Source organism: Panthera pardus, unplaced genomic scaffold (assembly GCF_024362965.1).
Source record: "Panthera pardus isolate Hobbes unplaced genomic scaffold, ASM2436296v1 HiC_scaffold_4, whole genome shotgun sequence".
Classification (NCBI taxonomy): domain Eukaryota; kingdom Metazoa; phylum Chordata; class Mammalia; order Carnivora; family Felidae; genus Panthera; species Panthera pardus.
Window position 1 is genome coordinate 5,340,979 of NW_026526969.1, and position 20,503 is coordinate 5,361,481.

The 20,503-nt window shown below is 59.3% G+C and overlaps 2 protein-coding genes and 1 long non-coding RNA gene across 4 annotated transcripts in view; 2 read left to right on the forward strand and 1 right to left on the reverse strand.

The window, feature by feature from the left end:
* The window catches only part of CASTOR2 (cytosolic arginine sensor for mTORC1 subunit 2), a 57,121-nt gene extending 49,553 nt beyond the window's left edge, over nt 1-7,568 (forward strand). Inside the window, exons 8-9 of the mRNA XM_019421725.2 lie at nt 1,870-1,964; nt 2,044-7,568. Of these exons, the coding sequence (XP_019277270.1) occupies nt 1,870-1,964; nt 2,044-2,109 (161 nt within the window). The 3' untranslated portion in view covers nt 2,110-7,568. The remainder of the gene's footprint in view (nt 1-1,869; nt 1,965-2,043) is intronic.
* A 3,475-nt stretch (nt 7,569-11,043) lies between these two features.
* RCC1L (RCC1 like) overlaps nt 11,044-20,503 on the reverse strand; it is a 34,382-nt gene continuing 24,922 nt past the window's right edge. The window contains exons 8-11 of one of the 2 annotated variants that reach the window (XM_019421722.2): nt 20,359-20,446; nt 19,332-19,505; nt 17,233-17,318; nt 11,115-11,313 (exon numbers count right to left, since the gene is read on the reverse strand). In XM_019421722.2, coding sequence (XP_019277267.2) covers nt 11,236-11,313; nt 17,233-17,318; nt 19,332-19,505; nt 20,359-20,446 — 426 coding nt within the window. In that variant the 3' untranslated portion in view covers nt 11,115-11,235. Of the gene's footprint in view, nt 11,314-17,232; nt 17,319-19,331; nt 19,506-20,358; nt 20,447-20,503 lie in introns of both variants that reach the window. The other variant, XM_019421721.2, reaches the window with a different exon arrangement.
* Nucleotides 11,229-11,524, forward strand: LOC128774723 (uncharacterized). Its single transcript, XR_008419144.1, has 2 exons — nt 11,229-11,337; nt 11,422-11,524. It is a non-coding gene; the product is annotated as an uncharacterized LOC128774723 (long non-coding RNA).

Consider the following 20,503-nt stretch of genomic DNA (forward strand, 5'->3'; position numbering starts at 1 on the left):
GCCCAGGGTGCAGAGTCCAGAGGTAGAGAGGGTGAGCTGCTCAGGTCACCACAGGCAGCGCGGCCAAGGCCAGACCGGAGGGCCTGTCACTATTTCTTCCTGAAGGTGGAGGCGTCCGGCAGAGCTCGGGCGGGCAAAGCGGGGGCCGCCGGGGGGTCACCAGGAGACTCAGGCCAGAAGCAGGAGGACACGCGTGTCGGCTCGCCTTTCAGCCCCCAGCTCTGGTTCCGAGTTGATCGAAATAGACCGCGTAGAATACAAAAACAGAAAGTCCAAATAAAGAAGAGATACAGAGGGGATGGGTGGGTGAAACCCAAAACATCTCTCCATCGGCAGACGTCTGCACGTCGCCGTGAGGCTGTTTTCGTCTGCGCGGCCCCGCGGGCGGGCAGCCAGGGGAAAGGGTGTGTGTAAGAATCGGCCGCGGAAGCTGGGTCTGCCTGCCTTCCCGGGACACCGCGGGGTTCGAAGCCATGCTTCCAGCTATAAATAGCCCCGCAAGAAAAATAGCTTCCCGAGAATCCAAAGGATTCTAGACCGGCAGATCCCATATGTTTTCGAGCGTGGTTTGGAGTAAACACGTTTTCTAATCCTAACCCCACGCGTGCACACGCACACAGCCCAGATTGCATTTGCACAAAACCGTACTCGCTCAAGCTCTGCGCTGCGCCATTTGGTCTTTTCCTTTGCCGTCGCATCATTTTGTAAAATGCTGGCCACCGGCCTCCTAGGTGGGTGTCACGGATGGGTCCCAGCCCACAGTTGGAAAGGCGTCGTTCTAGACTCTAATCTCCCGCCTCCGTCTCTATCGGGATCGTTGCGTCTGGAGCTAAAGGGTCTTGGATACAACCAGTCTCCACCGCTTGGTGGCAGAGGGTCACCAGATGTGCAGGCCCCAGGCCTGTACGGCCACCGAAAGGGCCTTTGGGTCCAGCCAGGAGCCCCCCGGCAGGCCAAGCGAAAAGCAGGAGTTTGAGAAGCCTAGCGGGTCGCCACACGGGTCCAGGGCTGGGCTGACAAGATCAGGAGCCGGGGCCAGGGAGTGAGGGGGCAGAGGGGAGGCTGAATGGGGTGATAATGGGGATGGGGATGGGGATAATGGAGGCTGGATGGGGTGTTGCAGTGGTGCAGCCGGGGCTGTTTCCCAGGCTTCAGCCTCAGAGTCACGGGGGGAACTGGTGACCCGATCTGGCCTCTCCCACCCAGTCGGGGACAGTGTTGGGAAAAATGCACCATTGTCAAAATCTGAACAGTGGCTTTGGGAGAAACCACCTGAAAACTTTGAGTGGGTTGTGTTGGTGACTCAGAGTGGTCCTCGCACCCTGGAGGTCTTCCTGTAGGAGGCAGCCTTGAATGGTGCCTTCAAAACAGACAGGATGCTGGAGGCGAGGGACTTTGCAGAAGTCCCGTTCGGGCCCCAAACAAATGCCTGGCACCGCCCTTAGGACAGGCAGAGGTCACTCATTACCCGGTGGGGACTCCCAACGGGGAAGGTTACGCTCAGAGAGAGGAAGTGACTGGACCACTCTGGCTAGAAGAGAGTCAGACGTCGACAGGAGAGAGGGCGTGGACCCATGTCCTCCCGTCAGCCACAGCTCCATCTCGGAGAACTCAAAAGGTGGCGGGGAAGGAGGCCTGGAAACAGGACCGAAGCCGGACAGAGCTGGGCCGTGAGGAGCCCCACGGAGGAGAGCTCGTTGCTGGCCAGGGACATCCGAGAAGGCTCCCGGACGGAGGGGCCTTGCGCTAAGGTTTCAGGGCGAGGGGCAGGAGCGCTTAGATACTGCGGGTGCGTGGCAGGCGCTGTCAGCAGAGCAGGGTGGAAGGCTGGCCGAGGAGGCTGAGCGTGGTCCCCACCTCTGTCCCCAGATGAGTGTGGCATCGTGGCCCAGATATCCGAGCCCCTGGCTGCCGCAGACATCCCCGCCTACTACATCAGTACTTTCAAGTTCGACCACGCGCTGGTGAGTGTCGAGGGCGAGGGGGCGAGGGATGCCAGTCCGGGGCTCATGGCTACTTGCCCCCCCTTCCTGCCCCCTGCAGGTACCAGAAGAAAACATCAACGCCGTCATCGGCGCCCTGAAAGTCAGCCAAGCAGAGAAGCATTAGGAGGGCCTCTTCCACTCCTCCCTGTCTGCCCCCCCAGGCCTGGGCCAGGCCCCTCCCCCGAAGATTCTTCTCACAGTATTTCTCACGGACTGGAAAATCGGCCCCGGGGGCCCCCAAGACAGGGCCTCAGGGAGACACCCCCTGATTGCTCACCCTGCCAGGCCTGGGGCCCAAGCCAAGGCCTCCCCATGCCCTCCTGCCTTCCTGGAGCCCCCAGACCCTCCAGAGAAGCCCCCCCTCCCCCCAGCCGCTCCTCCTCCCCACCACCCCTACTCCAGAAAATGATGTCTGAGGCCCAGGGAGTTTGCGAGCCGACCCGCCTTCCCCTCTGGCCTGGCCCGCGGTGGGGGGGGGGGGGGGGGCAGATGCCGAAGGAAGCAGGCCCCCTCCTACGAGACAATGGGGTTCTGATTCTCGCGTCATCCTGGGGAGCCGGCCGAGCGGAGCCGAGTTCACGGAGACCGGGGAGGCCCCCGTGAGGACCTGAGGCTGGATGTTGTGGCCGCTGGTCTCCGGTTCCGTCAGCTCCGGGCTGGTTCCCGCAGAGTGGAGGCCAGTGGGCGGCCCTCGGGTCACATGCTGGGAGGCTCCGACAAGCAGGGGTGGGGCCCTGATCTGGGGAGGACCCAGGCCACCCGGAATCTCACCTGCCATCCACAGGGCCCGCGCCCCGACTCCCAGCAAGACTGCCAAGGGGGCCCTGTCCACACCCTCCCCGCCATAAGCACTCACTCCTGGGGGCGGTTCCCAGGAGCCCCACCAGCCTGGGGCACGAGCTCCTGTCCCCGCTGCTTTCCCTGGACCCTCCTTGGGCAGGCGGAGCCTTGGTTTCCCCGAAGCGGGGGGCATCCCCAGCATTTTGGACCTGGGGTTCCTTGGGTCACCCTCACCCCCCAGCAGTTGACTAGACCAGCACAGGGCTCCCCGTTATCCTGCCCCCTCCCCTGCCCCACTTTTGGGGGGATGTGGAAGGCCTCTGCCCCCAACTCACCTGCCTGCCCGCCCCTCAGCTGGGGCCTGTGGCATTCATGAGTACTTGACCTGGGGGGCAGCTTATCTGAGCCTTAATAGAGAAAACTATACCGTACGTTTTAGTTTCTTATTTAATGTATTCGCGCCCAGGCTGTGGTCGGCGGCAGTTTCAGGGGACAGGGGGCGACGCCTGCTGAGTTCTGTTGGGGGACCCAGAGGCTCAGGGTCCTTTGGCCGACGCCCTGTGGCTCCAGGGACAAGCGTGGGAGTCTGTAGGCGTCACAGAGGTATCAGCCCTTTCTCTGGAGCCACGGGGCAGGGGACAGCCAGGTGGCAGGCCGAGCAGGGCGAATGGGGGTGAGCCCCAAGGCGGCCCCTCCCTCCCTGGTGCTCCTTCTCAGGCGACAGCTGCCTTGCGCTGTCCCTGAGAGGCTCAGAGGAGAAAGGAGGGTCTCTCTGGTGAAGGGCTTGTGTGAGCCCCACTGCCCTGTTCTCCCAGCGTCGGGGGACCCTCTGAGCCCGGGACGCCCACCAGATCCTTAAAGATGCTCGGGGCCCAAGCCCTGATGAGGAACCCACTTTTTTTTTTTTTTTTAAGTTCATTCATGTTGCACAAAACTCTTAAAACAACCAAAACGTGTCCATCTGTTTGCTGGCTCCAAAACGGGGTGGGGGGTGGCCGAGCGGGCAGGAAAGCACCTGAGACCCCAAGTCCCCTTTCTCTCCCTGGAAGGCCTTGATTCTCCGTGGCGCGCCTCTCCAGACTCTTTCCCTGTCGGGTCCCCTGATGATGTCACTCCTCCACGCTCCCCCCCACCCCCACCCCGCCGAGCAAATGTGTCGGCCCCGTGACCCCGGAAACGTGTGCTCCCCAGGCCCACCCCCCCCCCCAGGACGTATCTATTGTACACACTTATAAATACCTGTGTTTTATGTTGATATAGATATATACTGTAAATAGCGTATATACTTGAGCAATATATATGTTAATATATACTGTGTGAGCACACACGCGTGTGTGCACAGTACGTGGATCACAGACCCCGCTGTGTGTGCACGTGTGTGGGCGTGGGGGCCTCCTCCCGCCGCGTCTGCCGTGCACGCGGGCACGTTTTGAGCCACCGTATATTTTTAATTCAAGTATATAGGCAATACATTATTCGAGAAGCCCTGACTTGAGAGGGAAAAAAAAACCAGCAGCCCGGGAGCGGAGCCCCAAGACTCCCTCCCCCAGTCTCCCTTGAAAGCTGGATTCGGCCCCTGCCTGCACCCCCGTTTCCATGGTCAAGGCCCCCGGGCACCCTTGTTTTATCTGGGGGACGGTGGTATGGAGGGAGGAGTGTTGGAATTTCTCGCTCTTGAGCAGAAAGGCCCTGTGACCGTTGCTCTTTGCCCAAAGACCTGGGCAGGTAGGTGGTCCCGCCCTGCTTTCCAGCCTGGGCCCCCCTCCCCTCCCCTCCCCTCCCCTCCCCTCCCCTTCCCTCTGGCTGACTGCTTACCTGGTCCTTTTCACCGGCAAGCTGAGAAACTTCGGCTTCTTTTCTCAGGCCTCTTCCTGGACACTGGCGCCGTCTAGTCAACAAAAGGACCGAGGCCCTTGACCTTGTGTCCAGCGGGGGGCTGGGGCGAGGGCTGGGCTCTCCAGCCGCTTGGGTGTGTTGGCGGCCATCTGGGCCTGGGCCCCGAGCTGCCGTCTGGATCTTCCCGTTCCCTGGGCTCCCCTCTTGCTGTGCCCGTGACGAGCATAGTCAGGGATTTGGTCACCATGGCAGTTTGGGAGGGAAGAGTGCCCCACGTTTGCTGGGTGCGGGGGGCTCTCCAGACCCACCAGAGTGGCCTGAGGGATGTGCCATCGGGGCGGAGGGTGTCTTGGCTCTGGCCGGTGGGGCACATGGCAGGGGCAGGAAAACGGGGTTCCTGAGTGAGGCTGCCGAGAGGTAGGGGTGAGTGGTGGCCCCAACCTGCCTCCTGGGCTCCGGGTGTGTATGTCTTTGCCTCTGTGCCACTCCGCGGTAAGAAAAGCTTGCACCAGCTTAAGGCCACCCTCACCCCTCACCTGCCCCGTCCCTGCACACTAAAGAGAGGAGGCGGGGAGACGGGAAGGCACAACCACCCCCTTCTCCCTCACTCCCGGTTACAAAAATCTCTGTGTCTCAACCCTCAGCATGGGCTCCTCTGGTTTCCAAGAAACGCCTTCCTCCCTCTGTACCCCTTCCTCCGTGGCGGGCTCCAGAGACCAGGGCACACATCCAAGCTGGAGAAGTGTGCAGACTTCCCCTCCCCAGGATTTGGGGGGTCCAGAGCGGCCCGAACACCAGCATCCTCCCCCTGCCTCCCACTCCAGGCCACAGGCCCCTGGTGGGAAGGAAAGGAGCCAGGTGACCCAGAGCTGCCCGCCATGGCCTCCCCCATCAGACAGCGTGGCCCTGGTGACCAGCGTGGTGTCCAGAAGAAGATGCGTGGTCTGGCGAAGCTTGTCCCCTGTGAGATGATAGAGGACGGCGGAGAAGGTTCTGGGTTGATGGGTAGGGTGAGGCCCCTATCCCAAGCCAAGGGCACCATTTGCCTGATAGTCAAAGATGAGGCTGTTAGAGGAGTCTTGTTCCCACCCTAGGCTGCCTTTGTGGGCCTCTGGACTGGACTTGGGGACAACTTGGGTTCCCAGCCAGGGTTAAGAGGGACCTTGAGGACCTCTCAAATGATAGCCAAGCACTCCTGTGCTCTGTGACCTAGAAATGTTTGGTACCACCTTCTGAGTGAACACTGAGTAGGGGGTAGGAAGAAACCCCCCAGTATGTCCATGCCCCCCTGTGCGCCAGGAGCAGCCAGTCACGGCTGTCACAGACACTGGGAAATGGACCTGTTGTGTGGCTGGCTTGGTGAGCAGAGCTTGAGGGGCAAGGATAACGGAGTCTCCCCCCTCAACCCCAAAGACCAGAGCTTTGGCTTCTCGGGTTTCCCAGACGCTATGCTGAGGGAGGTGCTGGGCCTGGAGGGGGCGGTAGCCCTCCCTACAAAGAGGCCGCCAGAGGGGAGCCAACCAGGATGGCCGCTTGGTGGTCAACCCAGCAGAGGGTGGGCTTGGGGAGAGAGGCCCGGGTTGAGGGCAGTTGACTCCTACTCTAGCTAGTCCCTTTTCCTGTATCTCAGAGCCCATCCCAGCTCTTTTTCTTGCTTTCATTTTCAAAGTACAGGTAGCAAAAGGGCAAGCTTAACTGTCTCTTACTCCTTAGACCCTGGGGAGAAAGCCACAGGGTGGGCCGTGGCCTTCAGCTTTGACATCCACGACCTCCCGTGAAGCCTGCTCTCTTGAGAAGGCGAAGGCAAGGTGGGAGCTGTTGGCTGAGGCAGCCTGCCATCCTTGGGGCCGATGGTGCCAGGAGTGGCCCGGGTCAGAGGGAGAAAGAAGCCTGTGGCCTGGACCGCGGCATCCGTGGTGGGGAGGGAGTTTGAGGCTCTCGGAACAAGGTGGGGAAAGGCTGGGAGTCAGGACAGTGTCGTGAGTTCGGCCGCATGTGTGTGTGTACATACACGTGGGGGTGTGCACGCCCTGTGTCCTACACATCGGCGTGTGTGCAAAGCCCACATCCGAGCCAAGGGCCTGGCTCTTTCAGTATTTTGAGGCCTCAAGGGCATTCTTACCCGGGGGCTGCCTGTAGAGTTGATAGGGTGTGGGGGACAGGGATGTCCCCAGCAGGGGCTCTGCTGTGCCCCACAGACCCCTGGCGGCCCACGCAGCCCATGCAGCCAGCCCCAAGGGGCTAGACCTGCCGGGCCAGCTCTTCAGGAGCGCCCAGCCCTGAAGACAGTATTCACGGGGAGACGGGTAGGGTGCCGGTGCCCCTTGCCTACCAGGGGCTCGTCTGCAAAGAGCGTCCAGTGAAGTCGGGGACCAGGGTGGGGAGTGCGGTTGGTGGTGGATGAAAAACAGGCCAAATTCGTGCCCCAAGAGCGAGGTCAAGCCCAGTGCGTTTTCCTGTCCTCTGCCTCAGTTTACCTATTCAGAAAACGGTCCAGGGAGAACTGAGCAGGGTTGGCTCCAAAACTGGGCGGGGTGGAGGTGGGGAGAGGGCAGGGGGCTGACAACAAACAAAATCCCAAGTCCTTCTCTTGCTCTATGCCAAAATTATTTCCGTTATCCTGAGATGGGGGTGCGTGGATGTTGGGTGCATGATGGGGCTCCGAGGGGCCTCTGCCCTGCCCAGGGCCTCGCCTCGGGGGGTCCGGCCCTCACCTGGCAATGCCCCGGGTCACCAGCAGCAGCAGTGGCACTTAGATCTGTCCCGGGGCCTGCGCGAGGGGGGAGCACCGGGTGACCCTACGCCCCGGGGGCCCTCACGCTTACTCTTTTTTCTTGAAGAAACACAAAACCCTCGAGATTCATGTACTGTATGACGGAGAGAAAAAAAGTACCTAATGTTCCCCCCCAAAAAAGACAGTATATTTTGTACTTTGTAAAGTGTTAATTAAAATGGACAAAAAAATGGGTGGTGGCTGACGGCTGTGTGATTCGGGGCTGACCCGGGACCACGTCTGCTTTCCCTTCTCTGCCACGGTCGGGAGCGGGGGTGGGTGGAGGACAGGCCGGGGGTGCTGGGAGGAGAGAGAACAAGGCTTCCAGCCCAACACCCAGAGTCTTCTCGAGAGAGGAAACGTGCCCCAGAGCGAGAGGCGCCGAATTGGTTGCCTGGTGCTGCGTAACGAGTGGCCCCCAAACTTAGCAGCTTGGAAAATGACTGTTTGCGCCTGGCGGTTTCTGTGGGTTAGGAATCCGGGAGCAGTCTGAGCAGTTCTGGCCCAGAGCCCCTCGCGAGGCTGCAGTCGTCGGAAGTCTTGGCCGAGGGACCCGAGGATCTGCTTCCAAGGCGGTTTGTTCACACAGCCGGCAGGTTGGGCCCGGCTGCTGGCAGGAAGCCTGTTCCTCTCCGCGTGGGCCCCCCCCCCCCCCCGCGGGGTTGCTCGAGTCTCCTCGCAGTAGGGTGCCTGGCCTCGCCCAGCGCAAGGGATTCGAGGGCCAAGGGAGAAGCCAGAATGGTTTTTTTCTTCCCAGGCCTCAGAATTCACACACCACCGCCGAGCGCCATGCCGTCATCATACAGCCCAGCTCGGATTGGACACAGGCCGAGGCCGCTCAGGGGTGTGAGAGCCGGCAGGTCGGGGGCTCGGGGGCCATCCTGGAGACGGGCCACTACACCCGCCATTCCTTCCCAGACCTCTGGCAGAGGTGGGGCCGGGGGGCGGGGGGCGGGGGGGTCATGGAGGACAGGGCTTCTTCCCCAAGCCTGGGGCCCTGCTGTGGACGTCACACCCCCGGGAAGGGTTGCTCGGACAAGATACCCTGGAGGCAAGAGGGAGGGCACCTGCCCAGCGCCCCTCCCATGGGCCTCTGGTGTCTGGCTCCTTGCTGCCTTGGTAGGTGGGCATTGGGGCTGCCTGGGCACAGAAGAGATCCTGGAATCTCTGGCATTTTCCGTGGAAGGCAGGTGTGAGCAGGGCGGGGCTGAAGGCCTAGGTCTTCGCTTGGCCCCACCCACCGACCCCCACGCCCACCCCACCTCACCCCTGCCCCTGGAGATGGATGGCCTTGGCACAGGGCAGCTGGAGCACTCTTACCACCCTGAGCTCCAGAAAGTTCTGTTGCCCTGAAGGCTTTTCCCTCTGGGGTCTGCAGGCTGAGTGCCCTCTCAGGCCTTCAGATGACACATCAGAGCCAGGACCTCCACGGGGACCCAACTGCCCAGTGCCGGGAGGGTCAGGAACGAGGGGACGGAAGCGGAGAGCCTGGCACAGAAGACGACTGTGGAGAGGGCCTGGCGTGTGGCTGACGCAGTCCGACCAGCCAGGCCGACTAAGCCCCACCGAGGGCGTCCCTTACAAGTGCCGTGGTCGCAGTGTCCAAGATGGAGGTAGTTACCGGATCCGAATCTGGGGTGGGAGGCTTCAAACCACTTGACGGACCCTGCCCAGCACCATCACTTCCTGCCCCTGAACGCCACCAGGGGGACCCCCGGCATGACCGTGGCCTTCTGGGACACTCCCCCTCTGTAAACCGGCGGGTGCTTTAAGATACGTAGTTCAGGGAGGACAGATTTCTGTCCTTCACCGCTGGGGCGACACGGTACGCGGCCCCACCATGAGTTTTGGGAAGGAAGGTGACAAAGCATTTTCAATTTGTCTCTCAAGTTTATGGGAAACCTTTGCTGTAAAGCTTAAGAACTGGTTCTCCACAGAGAAAAGGAGGTAAGCATGAGCCCGACAGGGGTCCCAGGGCCGCTCCCCCGGATGCAACCTGGCTGGTTCCTGCAGCCTCTGGCCACACACAGCAAGGACTCCTGCTTAAAGAAGTGACCGTTCCACGTTATTTTTTTTTTTTAAGACTTTATTTTTGCAGCACCTGGGTCAGCTGAGCGTCGGACTCTTGATCTTGGCTCAGGTCACGATCCCAGGGTCGGGCTCCATGCTGGGCTTGGAGCCTGCTCGGGATTCTTTCTCTCTCTCTCTGCCCCTCTCCCCGACTCTTTCCAAAATAAAAAAAAAAAAATTTTTTTTTAAACGTTTATTTTTGAGAGAGACAGAGACAGAGCGTGAGTGGCGGAGGGGCAGAGAGAGAGGGAGACAGAGAATCCGAAGCAGGTTCCAGGCTCTGAGCTCTCAGTACAGAGCCTGATGTGGGTCTCGAACTCACGAGCCACAAGATCATGACCTGAGCCGAAGCTGGACGCCTAACCGACGGAGCCACCCAGGCGCCCCCATAAAGATTTTATTTTTAAGTAATCTCTACACCCAATGTGGAGCTCGAACCTACAACCCAAAGATCGAGAATCTCCCGCTCCGAACCAGCCAGGCACCCCAAACATTCCACTTTAGACCGCAAAGCGCCCCACATCGCCAGCCCCCTTCCCCTGCTTTTTCTCCATAGCCCGCATAACCGTCTGACCGTATGTTCCATTTTGCCTGTTTACGGTGTTCCGCCTCCTAGAAGTCAGCTTCGTGACACCTGCTCGCGGGGCCCTTGGCCCCAAGTGACCCAGTGTGCTACACGAGCCTGGCATATAGGGGCTGACAGGAAGCATTTGTTGAGTGAATGGACAAAAGGAAGGGGGTGCAGCCACTGAGCTCCCCGGGTTGTGGCACGATTATCAATTATTTCAGATTTCATCATTTTCTCCCCACTGAACTGTGGGAGGACACCCTGTTCAGAAAAATTGCCTTCAGGCAGGACTGTCCCCTAAAGTTATTTGTCACTGGCTTCTAGCTGTCTCTTTCTCCAAAGCCCGGCTTTGGAAAGCTAATCTCTAACTGATCAGGTAAAGTGAAAATAAAAGACTTCTTCAGTGCTCAAAAATAAAAAGGCAGAAAATAGGCTTTATTGCAAAAGAGAGTTCTAAAAGAAGTTTTAAGCAAGAGGACAGGTTACGTTACTCCTTCTGAGCCTCTTCCCCGGGGCCGGCCCTCCCGCCAGGCTTCCGCGGGGCCTGTTCAGTGCCCCAAGAATCGGGCCTCGCTCTTCCTCCTGCGGGGGCTCCTCGGCTTTCCCCACCAGGCGGGGAGAATGGTTAGGAGGCTCCTGACGGCCGTGGGCCGTGCGTGCCGCCTGGGGCCCACCGGTAGTCTCAAGGGACTGCGGCTCGTGTCCCAGCGCGAGCCGGCCGCGGGGCAGCAGAGTCGGGTGACTGGCCGAAGCCACAGCCCGACTCCCTCGGTCAGGCCGGGGCTCGCGCTGGGGTCCACGCGCCAACCGTGAGCTCGGCCGTGGTCGGAAGGTCACAGAAGCCCTGCCGGGGCCCCGATCCCCCTTTACGATCAAACATGCTGTGGAGCTAAGCTTTCCTCGGACCCGCCTCTCCGGCCAGAGATGACCCCGGGAGCCGTCGTGTGTTCCCCGGAAAGAGCGGAGACGTGTGGATTACCCTCGCCCTGCCAGGGCCGCGCGGCCTGGGACTCGTCTCACTGGAGCTTGGCCTGGTGAACGTGGCAGGTCTCACCCGCAGCCAGGGGGACTGAATCGTGGGACTTCTTCCAGTACGCTCCTGCTAAGGGCACCGGGAGAGCGTGTCACCCTTCACGAAGGGCCCCGATCCCCTCTGACCCCCTGCTGAGCAGTCCAAGTGGCTCTGAGGCCGGGTCCGGACTCGAGCCGGTCAGGAAGCAGCATCAGATGAACGACTTGGCCAGAGTCACCATGTGATCCACACCACACGCCACATCCACGGGCTCCCCGGGCATCGTCACCTGCAAAACAGGACCCAGCACACGGTGAGGGGACAGGGCCGGCTGGGAGGCGGACGGGCTTGGAGGAGGCCCAACCTGGGCCTGACCCCTGGCTCTGCCTCTTGGTAGGTGACTTACCCTCCCGGAGCCTCGGCTCCCCACCCTGCAAATGGGGGTGCTTCTACCTAGCCGGCAGGCGTGTTAAGACGAATAAATGCGACCACCGTGGAAAGAGCCATCCCGACGTCCCACCCGGCCGATGGCAGACGGGACTCTTCATGCCCACCGTCAGAGAGGCTGCTAGAACATGCCTACTCCCCCAAGTATGACCCTGCCAGAGGTCAACACCTGCTCTCACGCCAGGTGCTTGCTGGCCATCCCCAGGGGTCACCACCACGGGTCACTGGGGCAGCTCAAGAAGCCCCTTCTCCTGCAGCCAGGTCCACTTTGGGAAGGAGGCTCCCGGGCCGGCGTCTGCACCCGAGTTAGCCGCCAGCCTCATTCCCAGGTCGGCCGTTTCCCAGATGACAGGCACCCTCGAGGGGTGTCCCCCGTGTCTCAGACGGTGCCAGAGGCCTCGCCGGCAGTCCCATCGGCACTGCCCACCTGCGCTGACATTTCACCGCACGCAGTCCAACCGGCGAGGTGACATCAGGCTGCCGTGGAGGCTCTGGCCTGCTCGCCTTCAAAAGACCTCTCACTGGGGGCGCCTGGGCGGCTCAGTCGGGTAAGCGCCCGACTCAGGATTTCGGCTCAGGTCATGATCTCGCGGTTCGTGAGCTCGAGCCCCGCGTCGGGCTCTGTGCTGACAGCGTGGAGCCTGCTTGGGATTCTCTCTCTCTCTCTCTCTCTCTCTCTCTCTCTCTCTGCCCCTCCCGTGCTTGTACCGTGTTGGTCTCTCTCAGGATAAATAAATAAACTTAGAAAAGAATTTTAAAAATAAAATAAAATGACTCTCATTGTCCTACAGGCCTTGGAAGTGACCACCCCAACCGGCTCCGGGTGGGCCCACAACTCAAGGATTGGCCCCACAGCCAAGCCCGTTCTCCAGAAGAGGGGCGCTTTTCTTCCTCCTGTGACAATATTATTATCATTATTTTCAAGAGGTGAGCCACTCTCATGGCTCCCCCATAGAATGACATTCAGTGAAAAAGAACGAAAAGGCATTAGATACCTTTTTTCCCCCCTGATTTTATTTTTAAGTAATCGCTACGCCCAGTGTGGGGCTTGAACTCACAACCCTAAACTCAAGAGTCGCACGCTCTTCCTACTGAGCCAGCCAGGCACCCTGGTATTAAATACCTTTTGGACGTTTATCAAATGTTCGTTTATTTTGAGAGGGAGGGAGAGAGAGAGCGAGAGAGCGAGAGAGCATGTGCACGTGGGGGAGGGGCAGAGAGAGAGGGAGAGAGAGGATCCCAAGCAGGCTCCACACTATCAGCAAAGAGCCTGACGCGGGACTCGAACTCACGAACCGCGAGATCACGACCTGAGCCGAAATCAAGAGTCGGATGCTTCACCGACCGAACCCCCCAGGCGCCCCCTAAATATGTCTCAGTCCCACCCTGTCAGCATCTGCCCCTTTATTCCCACCTTCCCTCGGAACTGGATTTTTAACTGGTTCCATGGCCTTCCAGACAGGATGCTGCTGCCTCCGACCCGATCCAAATGCTGCCACCCTCCCCCAATGGCAAGCGCTCCGCCAGGCAGCGTGACAGCTGGAAAGGGGGTCCGTAGCAGCCCGTGGAGTTTACTGAGCATAAGAGGGGGAAAGGGCTCCCCCAGATGGCCTGGCCTAAAAGCCCAGAGGCAGCGGAGCCTGCTGCCTTCCGTGTGGGGTGGCAAGTCCATTAGGGGCTCCTGGCCGGCAGGCAAATGGATGCGAGTGACTGAGTCCTGCTACCTGCCCCTCCCTCCCCAAACAAACGTCTTCGGCGACACCCATCACAGAAATCACTGAGCACACCGAGCAGCGCCCCCGGCTCATCGCAAAGGCACAGAGGTGCAGAAAGCGGGCCAGGCTGGCCACAGAGGCAGAAGAAAACAGGTTGCCTCTGGGGTGACTGGGCCCAGACGAACTCCTAGCAACCTTCCTGGGCCATTAGAGCGCATTTTGTTGACCTTTCCCGGGGAGGGTGCCGCCCTCGGCACTAATGTGTCCCCGGCCCCGGGTGCTCTGGCCATTAGGGCCCCCGAGCAGAGCAAACCACCTGGCCCTGGTCTACCAGCTCGGAGGCTGGTCGGGGCTAGGGCTGGCCTCTGAGCCCCATCTGGGGAGGAGCGGGGTTCCTGTGGTTCCCGCTCCCCCTGGCACGTGGGGGCTCCGTCTCTCATGGTCTCTGAACAGCGTCCGAGGGGAGGTTGCCCCCGGCCGTGTGCTCTGTGTCTTCAACGAGGTTGAAGTTCCTAGTCTAAATCACTTTATGCTCACGACAGAATTACTGCAAAGGGAAACAGTTCCAAAAACTGAACCTACATCTGACCTGAAGGTTTGAGCAGAATCCTTCAGGAACATTCCTCTTCACGACGACAGGTGGTAAGACAAACATCCACGGGACAAAGGCAGGGGACTCAGAGGGAACACGGAGCTGGGCTCCCGGCTGCTCCCCGACTTGGCTGCGTCTGCCAGGTCGTTTGTGGCACCAAGAGGTCAGCTCCCCCAGACACCGTCCTGGGGCCCAGGGCCCATCTGCCAGCCTGTGCGCCCCAACCCAACCCGGTCCTGACCCGAGGGGCACAGGGCGAGGGGCGGTGCTGCCTGCACACAGAGCCCCAAGTTCGGGTCGCAGCCCCTGCTTCTGAGTGGCCATGAGACGGGGCAGCCCCCTTGACCCCTGAAGTCAGTGAGCCCGGCTGTAGGCTGGTGGGGGTTGGGGGGGGCTTCAGGGGGTCCTGAGGCCGAGGGAGAACAGCAAGGTGCCCAGCACGCCGGAGAGCTATCCCCTCAGGCAGGCAGCGACGCTGGCCTGGAAGGCCACACTGCCGGATGGGTGGGGCGCGTGCCCCAGTGGCCTGTTCCCACGCCCACGGTGCCGCCATACAGGTCGGAGGGTCCCGTAAAGACCTGGACGGTGAGTCCCCGCCTCTCCCCACCGCTGGGGACCTCCAGCTCCAGCCCCGGGCCCTCCCAGAGGGCGGCACGGAGAAGAGACCACTGTCTCCAAGTCAGACACATCGGAGTCTGAATCCGGGCCCTGCTGCTTCCTGGATGAGCGGCCCTGAAGACGTCACTGACCCTCCCTGAGCTCTGAGTGTCAGTGGGCGGCAGGAAAACCTCCCGGAAAGCTTCCGGAAGGAGAGGGTTTTGAATCGGGTGGCTCTGCGGTCACTCCCTGGGCCTTCGCACTGTCGGGGAAGGCCGGGCTCTGGGAGCCCAACAGCAACAGACTCAGTGCCATTGTAGGAGCTACAAATAAGGCTTTACTGGTTTTCCTCCCTTCTTGGAATGCTTTTATTTTCTTTTTAATATGTTTATTTATTTTGAAAGAGAGAGCACGAGCAGGGGAGGGGCAGAGAGAGAGGGAGACAGAGAATCCCAAGCAGGCTCCGTGCTGTCAACACAGAGCCCGATGCAGGGCTCGATCTCACGAACCATGAGATCATGACCTGAGCTGAAATCAAGAGTCGGACGCTTAACCGACGGAGCCACCCAGACGCCCCGACCTTCTTGGAATACTTTTAAAATGATAGAACAGTCCCCGCCCCCCCCACCGAAGATTAGTAAGAAAACACAGTTTTTAAAATAAAAGTCGCCTGTAATTTAAAAGACAGTGAATGCTGGGGTGCCTGGCTGACTGTACAGAGCCTGCTTGGGATTCTCTGTCTCTCCTCTCTGCCCTTTCCTCACACACACACTCTCTCTCAAAAATAAGTAAACGTTTAAAAAAAAGAAGCGAGTGCAACTGAACAGACTAGAGTGAGGTCCGACTGCCAATAAGAGGCTGATCTGATCTTGAAGGAATCCAGCCCCGCTGACCCCAAACCCGGTTCCTGCCACGGCCCTCCCCAGAGCCCAGCCCGACACAGAGCACGGGAGGGGCCGGGCCCCCAGCACCACCCTCCACAGTGCTCTCCTTCGCCGGCCCTCCCGAACCTGCAAACACGCAGGGCTCGGAACACGTGCCAGGGGAGGACGACGGTCTGGCAGCCATCAGGGGGACAGCCCGGGCGTCCCCTCCCCAACCACGCGGGTGCCCCACTTGCTGAGTACGGAGTCCGCAGAGGCGGCTCCGGTCTGAACAGCAGGTGGCCCCGGGCCCCGGAAGCCTGCTGATTCCAGCTCCCCAACGGATGCCAGAGCCCAGCCATTTTTCGCTGGTACGGCGATCAGATTTGCAGTCTTACCTCGTGGCGGACCGTCACTCCAATGTGGAGGACAGGAGGGCAGGTGGGGAGTCACGCCGGTCATACATGCAACACCCGGCTGCTCTACCGCGTCCCCAGCTTCCCCTCGGAGTGAAGGCAAGCGGGGCCTCTACCTTATCGATGCTCGCATCACCTGGCCTGCCACCCGCTGGCCACAACTGGCTGTCCACTCCTCCCACGTCACGGGAATCCCAGGCTCAGGGGAACAGGCGCGTGAGCAGTGAGCAGCCTGCAGACAGCTCTGGTGCACAACCATTTGTTCCCAACCAACATCAAGCCTCAATCCTGCCCTGTCTTCTTAGAGACTGCATACATGGTTTTTATAAAGGGGTCAGGGCCTGCCGAGGTCACAGGGGGCCAGAACGGTGGGCAGCCAAGGGAAAGAGCCCCTAAAATGCTCAAGTGCCTCCAAACGTTTTGCAGGGGGATCTGGATGGGCAAATCCTCATTATTTGATTTAAGTTATAAATTCCTTTTGCATTTTTACATGTCGTTTCAAAAAATGCTTTACACAATTTCAAAACCTATTATTTTTTTTAATTTTTAAAAAATGTTTGTTTTTGAGAGAGAGAAAGCATGAGCAGAAGAGGGGCAGAGAGAGAATCTTAAGCAGGTTCCACACCCACTGTGGAGCCCGCCCGACATGGGGCTCGATCCCATGACCCTGGGATCATGACCTGAACCGAAATCAAGAGTCGGATGCTCGTCTGACTGAGCCACCCGGGCGCCCCTCACAACACATGATTAAAATCCAACGTTCACAGAAAATACTTTAAGCCGAGCACGCACACACACACACGTGCATACACACACGCTTTCTATGCAGAGCCTGCTGTTTCCGGAAGGGAACATAAGAAACCAGTGCCAGCGGCTGCCTCCGTTATAAGAGATTGGGGGGGGGGGGGGGAGAGTCTCATATTTATAATACCTCTTGCACCATGTACGTTTGTGCTGTTCTCAAAAATACCAACAGCTTTTTCTGTTTTCAGGAGAACTTAGTAAACAACACTGAGATAAACTACAATTTAAGAGAGAACCTTTCTCCCCTTTAATTTTGAAACGAGCCTTTTTTGTGTAATTGCATCCTCCCCCTAAGAAAAACTTATTTTTTTCACTCTGCCGGCTGTGGTTAAGGCACTCTGACTATGAAACAGCCCGCTTTCCTCCGAATTCGCTGTCAAACTTTCCTCTGCACAGGCCTCTGGGGACGGCCCCCCGCACAGCACCTTCTTCGTCTCGAATCTCCCCCTCGTGGGGCCCGGCCTGTGCCCACTTCTCTCCCAGGCACTGGCGCGTCGTCTCCCCGCTCCACGTGCCCACGGCCAGCCTCCCACGAGGCTTCTCCCAGGGCACCGCGGGACCGGAAGCCTCTGCCGGGCGGGCCGCTCACTCGACGGGCCCCAGGACGGAGCCGAGGGCAGCGAGGAGCTGGAGCCGGGCGCCGCTCGGGCTCCTCACCACGGCGCGGCCTCCCCTGAAGCCTCGGGGCGGCGGGGAGCGGGTCCCCGCGCCGCCACCCTGGGGGGGGGGGGGGCTCCCTGTGGGTGTGGCCTGAGCCCGCCCGTGCAGCCTTACCCTCCACGGGAAATACTGGTCTTCCAGGCGACCGATGCCCAGGCACCCTCGGATGTTCTTGCCCCACACAAACAGCTCTCCTCTGTCTGCAAAGAAAGGAAAACGGTAGCTCGGTTGGGGCCAGGCCAAGGGCAAGTCTCCAACAGGGGGAAGGGTTATGAGAACAGGCTTTCTAGGCACCCACAGGGCCCAACGTGAAATCTCAATTTCTCCCAGGAGTTCACGCTTTCCTCTGAAGGGAACAGTTTACCGCCACCAGAACACGGCCAAGCCCAGACCCGCGCTGTGTCCGTCAAGTGGGAGGCTGGCACACGCGTGGGGCTCTGGCCACAAGCCCACTCTTACACACACCCCTCCTCAAATCTCGAAAGCTGAGCACCCTCAATCCCCGGTCATGCCCTGGCGGAGTGAGGAGTAGGGCGATGTATTCCTTGCCTGGGTTTCTCTCTATCTTGGGAGCATCTGGTCGAGAGCTACAAAGTGACCAGAGCCTCTCTGGGCCAGGTCTTCGTCTGTGTGCTGGGAGCTGGGACACAGCAGTGACCGAACACACACACGGTCCCTGTCCTCATGGGGCAGGAGGTAGACACAAACAAATGAGCAGAACTCACTGTAAAAATGCAGGTTTACAAACTGTAAAACGTGCCGTGAAGGAGGACAGACAGGGTGCCGTGGAGGGCGGCCGGGAGACAGAACCCAGACGGGAGCTCTGGGAATGCCAACCTGCCCGACGGAGCCCCAGTCCTAGCAGGGCACCGCCCACAGCCCAGCGCTCGCTTTAGACTTCCGTACACATCAGTTTGGGGTGCTCTATGACACAGAGAAAAGGCTTTGGTCACAGGGACTAGAAGAAAGGCTGCGGAGAAACCGGGACAACAATAATCTGGTCTGATTAAATAAAGAATCCTTTTGTTCCGAGCTGGCAGATCCCCCTGATCCGACCGTCCTCCTTGGTCCTCCGCCCTCAGATGCGATGTGTCCAACAGACCCAGTCAGTCTGGGCCCCCAAAATGTTAGCAGACCTCAGGGTAAACCCAACGCCGACTCCCAGCTGGGCCCGGGGGCAGGGCAGAAACCCAAACTCCGATGCCCCCCCCCGCTAGGGACGGTGACCCCCATGTGGAGAGTGGCCAGGTCTTGGGGGAAATCTAGACGGGGAATTCACCTCAAGGTGACCCACAATGGCCACACGGCACGACCACAAACAGAAAACAGTCGCCCGCAGGCTAACACTCCGTATGGATTTCCGGGCAGGCGACTCTGCACACAGACGCAGACGCCTGAAAACATCCTGCGAGACACATCTGCACTGCCTCCAGAATCCGTCCACACCGATGCTTACTTGCTAAAAGCAAAATAAGCTTCAAAAAACTCACGTGATTCAGGACGACCCAAACTCACCGTCCCAGCCCAGATGCTTAAAGAAAAAAAGAACATAAACCAGCCAATTCCTAACCGCGAAACGAGAAAAAGGGCTTCTAATTGCAAGGAAGCCGCGAGTCTGCTTGAGAATCAACACGAAACTCAGTTCAGTCTTCCTATTCGACTAACGTGGGCAAACTGAACCAGCAGTCGCTGTGGTTCAAGAGAAGCACGCAAGCTAGAGGGCCACAGAGGAACCGGATGCTTCACGGCCTCGTAGTCTGGCAAACCTGTGCGCAAACCCCATCTCGCCTCCCCTCAGTCACGCTCCTGCCAGCCCTCTGGGGCACTCGCGCAGACTCACCTCCACAAAACCACAGGAGGGCCGACAGATCTGCCTCTTGCCACCCCACACGACCAGTTCCTAATTACCCGCCGTGGACTCGCCAAACCTCCGCCGGTTTCCGCCAGCATCCCCAACACGCTCGACGGTCCCTCTCCCACCACCGCCTGGGGTCCTCTTGAGAGAACTCACTTTAACGTTAACCCGACCACAAACCAAATGAACCAAAAACACAACTTTGGGATGAAGAGAAGGTACACATCATACGTCCCCAAGCCAAGCAACTCTGGATTAGCCGCTCTCTTTAATTATCCACGCGGAAACATCACCCCACTGCCTGGGGAGACAGCTAAGCTCTGCCCGTCTTTGGGGCCACACGGGCTCGGTCACTTACTGGTAAGGGCGGCAAAGTGGCTGAGGCCGCATCGGATGAGGGAGACTTGGACTTCTGGGTTGAACTCCGTCAGGCCAAAGAGGGTGGGTGGAATCATTTCTGGAAGTGCAGTTTCCACGAGGTTTGGTCCTTTCCCAAGAATTCCGTAGCCCCAGACAAAAACATGTCCTTCTCCTACATTACAGCAAAAACAACGGTCAGTAAGTCAAATCAAGTGCAGCCCGCCCTCATTAGAAATTCAGACTGTACCACCAAGACGCATTATGTCCACATGGATTTTTTTTCCCCCTCCTTGCTTGGCAAGAACATACGGACAGATACTTAAAATAATGTTTCTTTTCTCCTCTTTCTAATTCTTGCTTGTGGCGAATGTCTAGCCGGCTAGCCCACCTCAGGATACAAATTTCCCACATCTTGAGGGTCACCTGGATGGGCCCAGTTCGTCAATCACGCAGAAGCCCCATGAGCACAGGGGAGGCCCAGAAGGATGGTTTCCCCCACACTGACACTCTACGTTTCAAACGGATCCGGAGACCAACCCAAGTACACAAAGAGCCTCTGGCCCGATTTCTGCAAGTCTTAGAAATGATTCTTTTCGTCATAAAAGTTTTTAATGCTCCTCAGCGACCCTAGACACTTAATCCCAGGGGCACAGGCCTCGGTATCCAGACCCTACGGCCCTTCTCCTATCTGCCTTTGCCTCCTGGCACAGCCTCGCTGGGAAGGCAGGGCTGAGTCTCTGGCCGAGGCTAAGGGAGCGGGAGAGACAGCTCGGCCCCTCCAGAGGTCTGCTGTAACGGGCCAGAGTGACTGTGCCCGTCGCTGTCCATCTGTCCACATCTGAATCACGACTATTACCTCCTGCCAACAAGTCAAGCTCTCCCTCTAGTAACTGAGCCCAGTCTAGCTGGACCTTCCCAGGGCCACGCTGCCCCCCCTCCCTCCCTCAGGCTAAGGTCTGTGGCTGTGACGCCAACGGACACTGACCCTTCTCCCGCCCAACCCGCTGGCCGTAGGAGGGTCTCACCATTTAACACCGCACAGCCTGTGCCACCGCACGCGGCCTGCTTCACCCTGCCCACTCCTGAGAAGGGCAAGCACCGGGGCACGTTCACCTGAAGCAGAGCAAGAACCACACTGTTAGGAAGGCAAACTCGGGAATGTTCCGTCTT